This window comes from Halichoerus grypus, chromosome 7 (assembly GCF_964656455.1).
Source record: "Halichoerus grypus chromosome 7, mHalGry1.hap1.1, whole genome shotgun sequence".
NCBI classification, from domain to species: domain Eukaryota; kingdom Metazoa; phylum Chordata; class Mammalia; order Carnivora; family Phocidae; genus Halichoerus; species Halichoerus grypus.
In genome coordinates, this window is record NC_135718.1 from 64467958 (window position 1) to 64481099 (window position 13142).

At 40.9% G+C, this 13142-nt stretch overlaps 1 protein-coding gene across 1 annotated transcript in view; it reads left to right on the forward strand.

The window, feature by feature from the left end:
- CCDC6 (coiled-coil domain containing 6) overlaps nt 1–13142 on the forward strand; it is a 108321-nt gene that overhangs the window by 40228 nt on the left and 54951 nt on the right. The window contains exon 2 of the mRNA XM_078077680.1: nt 11042–11191. Within this exon, the coding sequence (XP_077933806.1) occupies nt 11042–11191 (150 nt within the window). The remainder of the gene's footprint in view (nt 1–11041; nt 11192–13142) is intronic.

The window sequence follows — 13142 nt, forward strand, 5'->3', positions numbered from 1 at the left end:
AAAACCTTGAGAGATTTTAGGAAATTTTTGTCTTCAAAAGAAGAGAAGAAACTTTGAAAAAGGGAAGTATCCTGATTGAATAGTATTTTACTGCTTCTCTCATTAAGAGATGAAAACTTTTCTCACTCCCTTGATCTTGGATCAAACTGGCTCAACTGAACTTCCAGCTGAATCAGCAAGATGAGTGAGCTCAGTGAAACCAGTCAAGGGGATGCTTATAGAATGATGACAGATAATATATTGTTGTTTATGAGCATTACATTTTGGGATGGTTTAGTTACATAACAATAGATAACTGATAGAATGAAGATACTCAGCCAGGGATCCTATTATACCCTCCTGTCCTCATAAGAAATCATCAGGGTTGGGGAAAACAGTCTTTCACATTTTAGTATAATTTAGGTCAGTCTGATTGCTTCTCAATTGTCAGTTGAAAGGGCTGCTAGATGCTCACAGCTTTGTTTTATAAGGAAAGGGGGGTAGCTGATTTGGGGGCATGATTCATTTTGGGGAAGGATTCTTGGGAATTACGCTATACTGGGGTAGGGCCTTTAGAGCACTTTGAGTGTACTGGTAATCTGGTAAGTGTACCAAGAGGAGATAAATAATTCCGTGAGAGAAAATGAGAAAATACCAAAGAAACTTGTGAAAACTGTGCCTTGAATTGGCTCCATACTTAAAGAGGAGAAAAGAAAACCTTCTTTCTCCTACTTGTATAGGATGTTTTTGCTTTTATTACTTTTAAAGTAATCTCTATACCCAACGTGGGGCTCGAACTCACAACCCTGAGATCAAGAGTCCTACGCTCTTCCAGCTGAGCCAGCCTGGCGCCCCTAATTTTTTTGTAACTTTTGGTTGACTACAGACATCGTATGTCGAAGACTGAGATATCTGTTGGGCCATCAATTGTGATGAGATTGAGGCAATCTAATCAGTAATTGAACTGGATTTGACTTTTGTTGGTGGTTGTATTTCTGTCATTGTACCACAAGCTTCAAATTCCTCCAGTACCGTATACATAGAGTGGGGCCTGTGGTACCCCATTTTCCTCATGTTCTTGCTCTGCTTCTCAGCTTTTAGAAGTGCTGGAATGCCTGGGCTACAATAATCTTCATGCCTTTGCACCTTCTTGAGCCTAGACCACTAGGATGGTTTCTCATTGCTAGGCTCCTTGTAGAGGAAGGGGGTAGTTCTCCGTTCCTCTGGTCTAGTCTTGGGTTTGTGTGCCTGGGGCCATAGAGACACAGTGTTCTCAGCACAGCTTTTCCATAGCCAGTCTCTGACTTGAATCTGCTGTGGGTCTTCAGGACAGAGTTTCCTGCCCTTTCCCCAGAGGCAGTGGATCTTTGCTTGAGTCCTGGGGGGGAGGATGGCCCACCCCCCAACCCCCCTCCCTACCCCTCCCCGGTCCACTATTGGCCGGGGCCCTGGGGACTGAAGGGTCTGTTGTATCTCCCAGAGTGGCTTAAGCCCCCTACCCCCCCTTTTAAATTGAGATCTAATACACATATTATAACATTCACTCTATTTATTATTTTTAAAGATTTTATTTATTTGACAGAGAGAGACACAGCGAGAGAGGGAACACAAGCAGGGGGAGTGGGAGAGGGAGAAGCAGGCTCCCCGCTGAGCAGGGAGCCCGCACATGGGGCTCGATCCCAGGACCCTGGGATCATGACCTGAGCCGAAGGCAGCCACTTAACCAACTGAGCCACCCAGGCGCCCCAACATTCACTCTTTTAAAATGTACAATTCAGTCGTTTTTAGTAAAGTCACGTAACCATCACCACTGTTTAATTACAGAGCATTTTTGTCACCCCAAAAAGAAAGCTCATACTTTTTAGTGGTCATTTCTTATTTCCCCCCACATTCAGCCCTAGCCAACCACTAATGTACTTTCTGTCCCTTTGGATTTGCCTAATTTGGACATTTCATGTAAATGGAATCATACATTCTGTGGCCTTTTTTGTCTGGTTTCTTTTACTAAGAAGGATATTTTCAAGGTTCATCCATGTTGTACGGTCAGGACTTTATTTTTTTTATAGCCGTACCATGTTTTGTCTATCTGTTCATCTGTTGATGGGCATTTGGGTTCTTCCCATTTTTTGGCTATAATGATAATGCTTCTTGGAACATTTGTATACAAGTTTTTGCATGAAGAAAGGTTTTTGGTGTCCTTGGGTATATACGCAGGAGAGGTTTGAGTCATACGGTGACTTGAGGTTTAACTCTGACAATCATCCAGACTCTTTTGCAAAGTGGTGGTAGCATTCTGCATTCCCACCAGCAGTGTATGAGGGAATAGCTATAGGCTTATGGTAAGTCTCTTTCCGTGGTAGGGCAGGTTTCTTACTCATATTCTTCCTCGGGAGGTCTGCTTCTTTTTGGCCCTTATGCTTTAACACAGATTTTAGATCAGCTCGTCAGGTTTCTCAAAAAACCCTGTCGATATTTTGATTAAATTGCAATGAATTCATGGATGGTTTGGGGAAGAATTGACATCTCTACAGTAGTAAATTTTGTAGATCTATTCATGTATTTTTCTTTATTAAGTATATTTCAGTCCAGACTTACTTTCTTCATTGAGATCTTTGGCTGACCTATTCTTAGGTGCCTTAAAATTTTCACGACTATATTAAATAATATCTTTTTGAAATGTGTTCTGTTTATGGGTGGTACATACAAAATGCCATGGTCTTTGTTTTTCTTCTAATTATTTGAATTTTCAGGAGAGTTTTATTTATTTATTTATTTATTTTAAAGATTTATTTATTTGAGAGAGAGCATGGGAGCAGGGGGGGAGGGCAGAGGCAGAAGGGGAGAGAGAATCTTCAAGCAAACTCCCCGCTGAGCGCCGAGCCCAATGCAGGACTCCATCCCAGGACCCTGAGATCATGATCTGAGCCGAAATCAAGAGTCGGCTGCTTAACTGACTGAGCCACCCATGCCCCCGCGTTTTATAGTTTTTAAATAATGCTGCCAAAAATGATAGTTTTGTTTTTTCTTTGCCATTCGTCATACTTCGAATTTTTGTCTGTTTATTTTTCTGTGCTTGATAGAACTTCCTAAAAATGTGTTTTGTTATAAAATCTGTTAGGACAGATATTAATATAACACTGTATCCCCCAGTTTGGGGGTTGGGTTATTGTTTGTGTGGTGTATCTTTTTTTCATTTCTGTACTTAAAATTCTTATATCTAATATCTTTTAGGTGTTGTTCCCCGCCCCCCCCCCAATCTCACAATCTGTCTAGGTTAGCCTACTTGTGTTTAGTATGATTACTGATGTAGTTTCCTTCTTTCTACCGTCTTTTTCTTTCTTTCTTTTCGTACCTTTTAACTTAAAGTATTTTTTCTGCTGGTTTAGAAGGTCTCCATTTCTGTTCGTTTACTAGTTATCCTTGAAATTTTACTGTGCACATTTAAAAGCAATATGTTAGATCTTTACTTTAGGAAATATGAGGACCTTAAAATGTTCTAAATCTCACCATCCCCTTTCAGTGACACTGTTACTATTCAGTATTTTAGTGCTAGTTCAGTACTTTCGTTTCTGAATGATCTAGCTCAGCCGCTAGCTCAGGAAAGAACCGAAGAGTCCTGGCGTCCTGCTGTGGCCATCTGCTCCACCCAGGTAGTCCCAAGGGGGCTGGACAGATCAAGAACACAGCCTCTGGCTGGGTTTGCCAACACTGTTGCCAGATAAACTTGTTGCAAGAGAAGCCAGTAACTCAAGAGGGGTTTGGAAACGAGAAAGGGAGAAATTTATTTTGGGTGCTGGCAGCCTGGGGAGGTGGCAGGCTCAACAAGCCTTAACAACAGACCTCCCACAAGGTACGCCCCTGGAGTTTTACAGGAGAGGTTCTGAGGGGTCCTGCAAGAGAGCATGCAGGGGGCACGTGGTCATGGGTGGGGTTGGTATGCATGCAGCCCATGATCATGGGCAAGGAAGGGGATTTGGTGGGGTGCGGTCTTCTAGGCATACACTTCTGGTCTGGCAGTTGGAATGTTCTGGTCACTACAGAACATCTTCAGTGCCTCAAGAAAGTGCGGTAAGAAATAACCACAGGGGGTTATACTTAGAGCATGAGTTAAGCAGGCTTGTCTCTTTCCGGTTTTAACTATTGGGGTCCGTAGCAAGACTTTCACCTCACAGACTAACGTTATGTTTGTTGAGATTATCCTTCATTTTTACTGGTTTGTTTGCTCATCATTTCTTTGTGCATTGTAGACAATTCTTCTGGGATAAGTACATCCTGTAGAAGAAAGCTTCTTAGTGTAGGTCCATTGGTCATAAACTCAGTTTTGGTTTATATTAGAAATGTGGGTTTTGTTTCTTTCTTGAAAGACAGTTATTCTTGATATCCTAGTATAGTTTGCCAGTTGTTTTGTCTTAGCATTTTGAGAATATTCCGTTGTCTCCTTTCCCTGTTGATGTTGAGAAGTGATTGTCAGTCTGCTTGTTTCTTTATGGATCATCTGTCTTTTCTTTAGACTGTTTTTAAGATTTTTGTCTTAATGTTGTACAGGTGGATTAAAATGTGCCTAGGCACCAATTCTGGTGCTCTCTACATCTATAGATTCACGTCTTTCATTAGTTCCGGGAAATTCTCAGATGGTATTTCTGAGATATACCATCTGAAGCCATCATCTCCAAATATTCTCTCCTCCTCAATTTTTAGTGAGATAGATGTGTGTCAGATTTTTCATTTCCTTACTGTATTTATTGATATCCTCCCCATTTCCCATTTTGTTGTTTCTTTGTGCTACATTCTGGATTAATTTTTATGTCTTTCAATGTTTGCTATTCACCTGTGTCAAATTTGCTATTGAAATACAAAATGCAAGATGAGTTTAAACATTTATTTCAAGAAGTTCTGTTTTCTTTTTCAAACCTGCCTGATCTCTTCTCTTGCTGCTCATTCACCATATTTTCTTTGTAATGTTTCAGATAAAATTATTTTGTAGTTTATGAGAACTTGAATATCTGAAGCCTTTGCTGATCATGAGGTTAGGGTAGTTAGTGTGTATGTGTGGAGTTGTAAATAGATAGTTTCTGTTAATGTATTCATAGTGCATTGTGTCCTTGATGTGTGGTTTTTCTTTGGGAACTCAGCCTAGGGTCCTTCCACTTTCGATATAAACATTCCATTTTGGTATTTCACTTAACCATTTGTTGTTGGACATCTTTTCATGACGGTAAGTGCAAAATCATATATTTTTTTTTGATGGTTCCACTATGTGTTTCTATGGATGTGCCATAATTATGTCCATTTCAACTTTTCGTTAAATGAAGGGAGACTCCCTAAGACTTCACTGTTTTCTCATTAATCCTCCTGTACATGCTTCTCCCCAGGCCTTTTGGTAACTATCTTTTGAGTGCTTCCTTATGCAAGATTCTATGCTAAGCTCTTTCTGTGAATTATATGAATTTATCTTCACACCAACCCAGAAGGAGGTGGCGTTATTTTCACTTTACAGAGGAGAAAGCGGTGGTCCAGAGAGGTCACATGGCTCGTCTGGGGTCACTCAGCTGGAGGTGGGCATCTTGTAAAGGAGGCAGTCTGACACCAGAGTGGTGAGGACTGGTCTTGCACTGAAGCTGGTCTGAGAGGCACAGCAGGTTGAGGAAACTTGGTAGCTGTTGGAGTCCTTCTTAACCTCAAGATTCTCTGAGCTCTTCTTGTCCTTCAAGTCACCCTTTCTAGCTGTTTCTGTCTTGCCCTGCAGTCCTGCAGATGGCCTGCGCATAGCATCTGGGGTAGAATAGCACAGTCGCAAGGGCCATCAGTGATTCTGCTCTGATGCCTGTGTACTCAGTGATTTGCTGGCAGTACTGGAATGGAATAAATTAGTGCTTGAATTTACTGATTATTAATTGTTTTTACTATAAGCCTAGGTAGTGTGCAGTATGTGGAGGAAACAACAAAATAATCTAGTGCCTCCACAGACTAAATGGAAAATTCTAATTCTCACACATGTAATTGAAATCATCTCTCTAGTTCTTCTAATCGAAGAAATGAAGGTACTTAATGGACTTATCTTCTGTGTCACCTGCCACCCACCCCTGCGGTACCGGTACTTAAGTGTTAAACAGACCGTGCAGGGCCATGGAGGACAGTGGTTTGTGTTGATCAACCCTGGTAGGACTGATATTCAGGCGAATCCTCTAAGAGGCACCAGCCATCGGGCATGAGTTCTCTTGAACTCAGCATCTCCCCGGACGGTGCTGTGGTGACCCTAGTAAAATGACAGTGGAGACAGCACAGGGTTTTATTCACTTGCCTGGCTTTGTGTTGGGTAGTTCCTGCTACTGTAACAATTTGATGCTATTTCAAACTGAGATGTTAAGATCATTAAAATATGGATTGTAAGTGACTAGGCAACAGAATGGTGAATTTAAATAATATATTCAAATAGATTCCTAAATTTAAATAATTAAAATAATAAATAGAGCCTGCCTGGACTCTTAAGCATTAGAGCTTCAAGGTAATCTTACCTTTATGATTTTTTGTCATTAAAACAAGTCAGCAATCAACTTAAAAGTAATTTCTAAAAACAAATGCTAATGTGTTCTCTTGGTAGTCACTCGTATCTTCTCTTGATTATATCCTTTACCTATGGTTGCTATCAAATAGTGCCTGCTTTGGAAAACTGTTCTTTTTCTTACGCTTGGCAGATCGTGAATTGCATCATCCTACATGACTTTGGTTTTGGCACTTGGATTTTTCTCGGCAGCAGTGAATGCTGTTGTTGAGAGCTTTTGAATTCTCCTTTCTCCACCCACCCTTGACCTCCACAATGCCACGATAAAGAACAGAAACCCTAAACAATCACACTGGACTCTCCTATCAAATTTGTGCCCTGGTCATCATAGCAGTGGGTCAGAACGAGCTGTGTTTTCCTTCTTCACAGAAAATTGTGCTCAGTCAGAGTATGGTTGCCTAAATATGTGGTGACTCAGGAGAAAATAATTCTTCTAAGGATTTTGTTGGTGTTTATTTTTGCCAGAGTACTTGGTAAATTTCTCCTGGCCTGCCCCCTCCCCTATTTCTTTACTGTTTCCCTTTTTTTTAATGTTGGATTTTTGATAGGATGGGGAAAGAGAGTGATGGAGATGCTTTCTGTTCTAGTCCTCATATTTACAGACCTCAGATGATTATTGCTAGGGGAATAAGAGTCGCTCAATTTCTAAACAGCATCTAGAACAATACTGAACTGCAACTATAATTACAGACATTTAAAATTTTTTCCCCAGATTGTCCCAATCTTCAACTCTACAGACATAGGCAGAACACAAAGAAAAGTGTTCCTCCTTCAAAGCATTCCTAATTTTTTGTTCACATTTTCTCTTTGAGAGTTTATGGAGTTAGAGGTGAACCGTGATTCATTTATTTAGCTTTGAAAATACAATTTTAGGGGCGCCTGGGTGGCTCAGTCGTTAAGCGTCTGCCTTCGGCTCAGGTCATGATCCCAGGGTCCTGGGATCGAGCCCCGCATCGGGCTCCCTGCTCCGCGGGGAGCCTGCTTCTCCTTCTCCCGCTCCCCCTGCTTGTGTTCCCTCTCTCTCTCTCTGTCTCTCTCTCTCTGTCAAATAAATAAATAAAATCTTAAAAAAAATAAATAAAAAAAATGAAAATACAATTTTATTTTTGAATTTGGATGTCTTTCGGTATGCTGAAATTTTTAAGCATTTCAGATGAAAAGGGAAGTAAGTTGATAAAACTGATGAGATTTGAGATGGTAGCTTGTTTTATCTCCCTCTGCCCCCGCTTTTCTGACGGCCAGTGCTGGTGAATGGTGCCTGGGCCTTGCTGCTTTGCTCCTACGCCACTGTCTACCAGGCTCTTGTCTTCTTTGGGGGAATAAATTGGAAGGATCATTTGCTTACAGCTTAAATAAAAGGCTTGTTCTGGCGTTGGGGGGAGAAAGAGCCAGGCCTCAGACTGACATTGGGCGCATGAGGCGCCTGGCATGGGAGGCGGCTGGCGGGGCGTGGACTGCTTTGTGTGGCGCTCGGCTCAGCCTCTGACCATCAGGTTTACCCCTGCTTGTCAGTCCACTCTGTCTGATCTTTTAAAAAATTTTCTCTGAGGCTCTATTGGATACAACATCTTGCCTTTTGTCCTCGTTTATGTGTTAATTCCTACGGTGATTTGTGACCGGTTAGAAAAAGAGTGGACTCGGTTTTACATTTTTGGGGACCTGGAATTTTGTCCTCCCAGTGGTTTTCCGTGGGATGTCAGATGCTGCAGGAGGCAGAATAACAAACAGCCTCGGCTTCGGATGAAAACGTGGCAAAAACTTAGCTGAAGGAGGCCTTTGATGGAGTCTGTGTGAGGCCCGTCCACCCCTCACGAGGTTAGAGAGGCTTTGACAAGCCTCCACAGAGCAGTTCCGCACGTTATTCAGGGGTCCTGAGAGCGGCATTTTCCATTAATGGGCTTTCCCTAGAATTAAGTGGCTATTCTGAAATCGTGAATAATTTTGTTAGGGAAAGCCTCAGCCTCTCACAACCAGCGATGTGTCACTTACTTGGGAAGGCACTTTAGAGCAGATCTAGTGCTCTTCAACACCTCCCCGCCCCCATCCTTTTACAATTGTGCTGCTTTCTCTGGGAAGAATTGCAAAGGAAACCAGGTGCTTCGTGAAATCCAGACCCTGCTAATTATCGGAGTGCTTTTTCTTAATCGAGATATAATTCACATTCAATAAAATCTACCCTTTTAAAGTGTACACCTCATTGATTTTTAGTATATTCACAAGGTTGTGTAAACTGTTAGCACTAATTTCAGAACATTTTCATCGCCCCAAAAAGAAATCCTGCACTCATTAGCAGTCATTCCCCATCTCCCACGCACCTCCCTCCCCCAGCCCCTGGCAAACAAATCTACTTTTTATCGCAGAGTTCTGTTTTATATTACACTGAAATCTGTTGTCCCTGTAACTTAATGGTTAGATGAAGGGGGAGGTAGGGTGGAAGCTCCATGAACAAACACTTAGGGCTTATCCCTTACTTCCAGCTTCTTACTTCCAGGCCTCAGTGCAAAGGGGAGGGTGGTCTGCTAAGCCTGAGTCTGGCTCTCTTACTGCTTGTGATCAGATACACCAGTTGTCTAAAATACTGAGCGTGTGGGAACACGTAAGAAGTTGAGTCTGACCTGATAACGAAAATAATTTATGGTGAACACCCTTCTGAATAATTAAGTGCAGAATCACTAGCATTATAGTTCCTCTCTTACCTTTCTGTTCTGTAACTTTTAGGATAATCAGAAATCAAATCATGTAGGACGTTGTCAGTCAAAAGCAGAAAAACAAGTAGCTTGAACAGATTGCGGGCTTGGATATATGCGTCAGGTGTGCCTCTGTAAATACTTTGGATTCCTGCCCGTTGCACTAGTACTGACACCTGGACGGATGTGAGTTTTAAAGAGGAGTGGGGAGTCATTTCAAGGGGGGAGGGGAAGCAGCAGTCCTCAGCAGATTTTCTGGACCTCGGTGGAGAGCACTAGGAAGGGCTAACAAAATACCAGGTGTGAGGGAGCCACCTGGAACCTAGGGACCTCTCCCTGGGTGCTCTTGGATGGAAAGAAGCATTTATTAGCTGAGATGTGTTCTTAGGTGCTCAGTTCTCCTGACCTATCCCAGGTAGTTTCTTCAAGAACTCGAGAGCTGGACCTTCTCCCAAAGTTTCCACTTTTTGTGTAGCTCTGTTTTTCAGTTGAAGTACTCCGTGTGGCTCTCTTTTGTAGAACTGCTTGACAGGCAGTTCTGGGGACTGGGGTGCTTCCTTTTGGCCACAGAGATGGGGAGCACAGAGGACAGGCTCCCCCAGAAACTGTGGCTGTTAGGGCGTGGGCGCTGGGGAAGCAAGCGAATACATACAGAAATCTAAACCACCGGACTTGGAGGTGGTTGTCAGAGGTTTTACAATAAAAGGTGGTAATTATTTCATGCTGGTGCCCTTTTGTCTCCTGCCCTCTGGCTTTCGTATTATTGTAAGTGACAGGTGCTGGTGGCTTGGAATTGATGGAGCTCTTTCTCCTTCAACTTAGCTGATAAAACAGGGGTGCATTATTTGGGATTAATGCATTAAAATGATGTGGTTTAAAAAGTGCTTTGAGTAGAGTTGAGCTCACTGGAAAGAAGTTGTCTTTTTCTGAAAAGATTAATTTTCTTGAAGGATGGTTAGGTTTTTCTGTTTATCCTGTTAAAATATAGCATGGGGGGGGGCTCTGGAAGAATATTTTCATCTCCATTGAATTATCCTGACCCTCTTTTCTTCTGTTTTTAAAATTCAGTTATGCCTGTCCTTGGCCTCACCTCCAAAAAATTCCCAGTGGGAAATTAATAAAGTAAAAAATAAAACTCCTTTCCTCCACCCTTACTTTTCACTGGTTGGATTCCTGCTACTTCAGCACTACTTTCTAGCCACTTGTATATTTCCTTACAATTACTATTCATTGAGCATGTCACCGAATCCATGTAGATCTGCATTGCTTTTAAAATTGCATATCCAAACCCTTTCAGTAACACCCTAAAGAGGTGACATGATTTTACTTTTAAGCAAGTTGAACTTCTCTGCTTCAGTAAAACATGTTACCTAGATATTTTAACTATAAACCTTTGAGATGTAGTGACTTGCAGAGTTATCACGAATTGATGCACATACCCCAGAATTGGACCTGCCTGCCATCTGACGAGTTCTCTGTATTCTAGTGATTGCCTTGGGATTGATTCTAAAAACTGTAAAACAGTCTTTATTAATGTCTTTGAAACATCACTTTAAGAAGAGGGGTCGTGCGTAGTACAGGGAGGCCCTTTGGGGGAATAGCCAGATTTGCTTTTAGGGTTGCTACTCAGCCCCTCTGGTTTATGCATCCTGGGGTGCATTGGTTCACAGTTAAAAATAGAAATCTCATTAAAATGGGTGCCCTCTCTGCAAATAAGAACTATATTTTAATTAATAAATTTCCTGTTTCCTTAACATATTTTTTGTTGTTGTTGCTCTTTTAATTTATTTTTTTTTTCCTTTTTTTTAAACAGCAAGCCAGGGCTGAGCAAGAGGAAGAATTCATCAGTAACACTTTATTCAAGAAGATCCAGGCTTTGCAGAAGGAGAAAGAAACCCTTGCTGTAAATTATGAAAAAGAAGAAGAGTTCCTCACTAATGAGCTCTCCAGAAAATTGATGCAGGTAAATTTATCTTTTCTCCCCTTACATCTTCCCTGCCTGTTTTCCTCTCTAGGAAGAAATTACTTTGATAGAGCACTTTGCTTGAAACATTTGCTGATGAGGTTGTAGCTAAAGTTCTTTGGAGATTAAAAATACCAGGTAAAGATGGCAGCGATGTAATACTCAAGACTCTGGCTCTGTGACTCATCTGCTTAGGTAAGGGAAGATGTTTTATGCTGTGAGCACTTCACAGAGTTGCTGATGAGCCTGAAGCCTTACCACAGGAGTAATTACTATATGTAGTGTTCTGGAAATAATGAGGATTAACACTAAATGTGGGACTTCTTCCTCCTTTTACGTTCAATCTATAATGAATACATAAACATTTTTGCAACAGAAGTGGGTCTTTTGCACTAAAATTTGAGGACATAAAGTGAAATGTCAATTTGGGGGGGAAATATAAGATATCTATGATCTGTTGTTAAAATTACAGGCAATCAGGTGTGTTCAGATGAGTGAGTAATATGTTACTGAACAAATATCAGACAGCTATTATAATTTAACATTAATCACTAATAGTTTATAGAAGACACAACATAAAACATACAGGAAAGGTTTGATTTTTTTCTAATTCAGAGGCTCCTTTTTTTTCCCCCTCAAAGCTTACTAGTAAATTACAAAAGTAAAATTTGTTTTAGGGCAAATATTTTGTGGGTCACTTAATGTGAACTTAAGAATAAATGGGGTATTAAGTTTTCATTATATACCATAGCTTATCCAAGATCATGGGCAGGTAAAGAATTATGGCAGGAGGACGAGTAATTCCACTTTGTCAGGTGACTAAGAGAGGTAGATGCATTCCCTCGTATCTTCCGTTCAGGGGCATTGCTAACCACTCCATTCATTGATGTGGTTGAAGAATACATTTTAGGGAGGTTATAATAAAAGGATACTTGAGGCTTTTAAAAAAAACTTCCTAAATCCTTTTCTTACCTTCCAACAAAGACAGTCCTGTAAGAGAAGGCTGGGAGCTCTGGGGTAGAAACTCTGGTGTTAAGACCATACAGTGATCCAGACAACGGGAGCCCCATCTTTCTTTCATTCTCATTTTTCTACCTAATTACTGAATAAAGATACTCTCTTGCACAAAATATGATTTAGATGGTGGCTGTTGAAATGTGAAGAAGAGAGGTAGCCAGGCATTATTGTTCAGCAGAGATTTATGACAGAATTTCTGTGTGGAAACTCTTTATGGACTCATGTGCTTTCTGATTTAGAGGAAGAAAAGGGGAGGAGGTTGTCTGACCTTTGGCTCCCTTTCACCGTGACAACATCAGACCACTTACTCTGCGTGTTGCTTCTAGAACTATAGTGATGTGATTACGGTTTGTTCTTCCAAGTTTAGTGTGTAATCAGGTGCCCTGATTTTTTAACCCTGCAAAAAACGTTTTTTGTTTTCAACATTTTTAAATGGTTATTAGTATTTAGAGTCTTTTACCAAATTATTTATAAAGCTACCAAAACCTAGCGAGGTCATGTTCCTTTTCTCTGTAAAGACTCATCTTCATTGTGAGTGGTTCTGTGGTGCGTAGTTTGTTATCATAACCCACCTTTTCCCCAAAGACATTGATGTTCCTTAAAATAAGACACTAAATAAGAGTGAGAACATAAGAGCCATGTGCAGCAGAAAAGGAAGTTAGTTATGATAATACACTTGGCATAAGAAAGCTTGAACTTAAAGTTCTGAACATCTATAAATAAAGCTATAACCTGGAGAAATATAGTGATTTTTTTTTTCATAATTCTTACATCTAAAAAAGTAGTTTTACTTGATCAGGAGAAAAAATTTTTTCATATATTAAAAACTGAGGGGCATGTTGGCTCTTTCTCAAGAGATTGAAGAAGATATGAACTAAACAATGCAATAAATGGTTTTTGCTGAAAGTAGTATGTAATGTGTAGCAATAGTCCC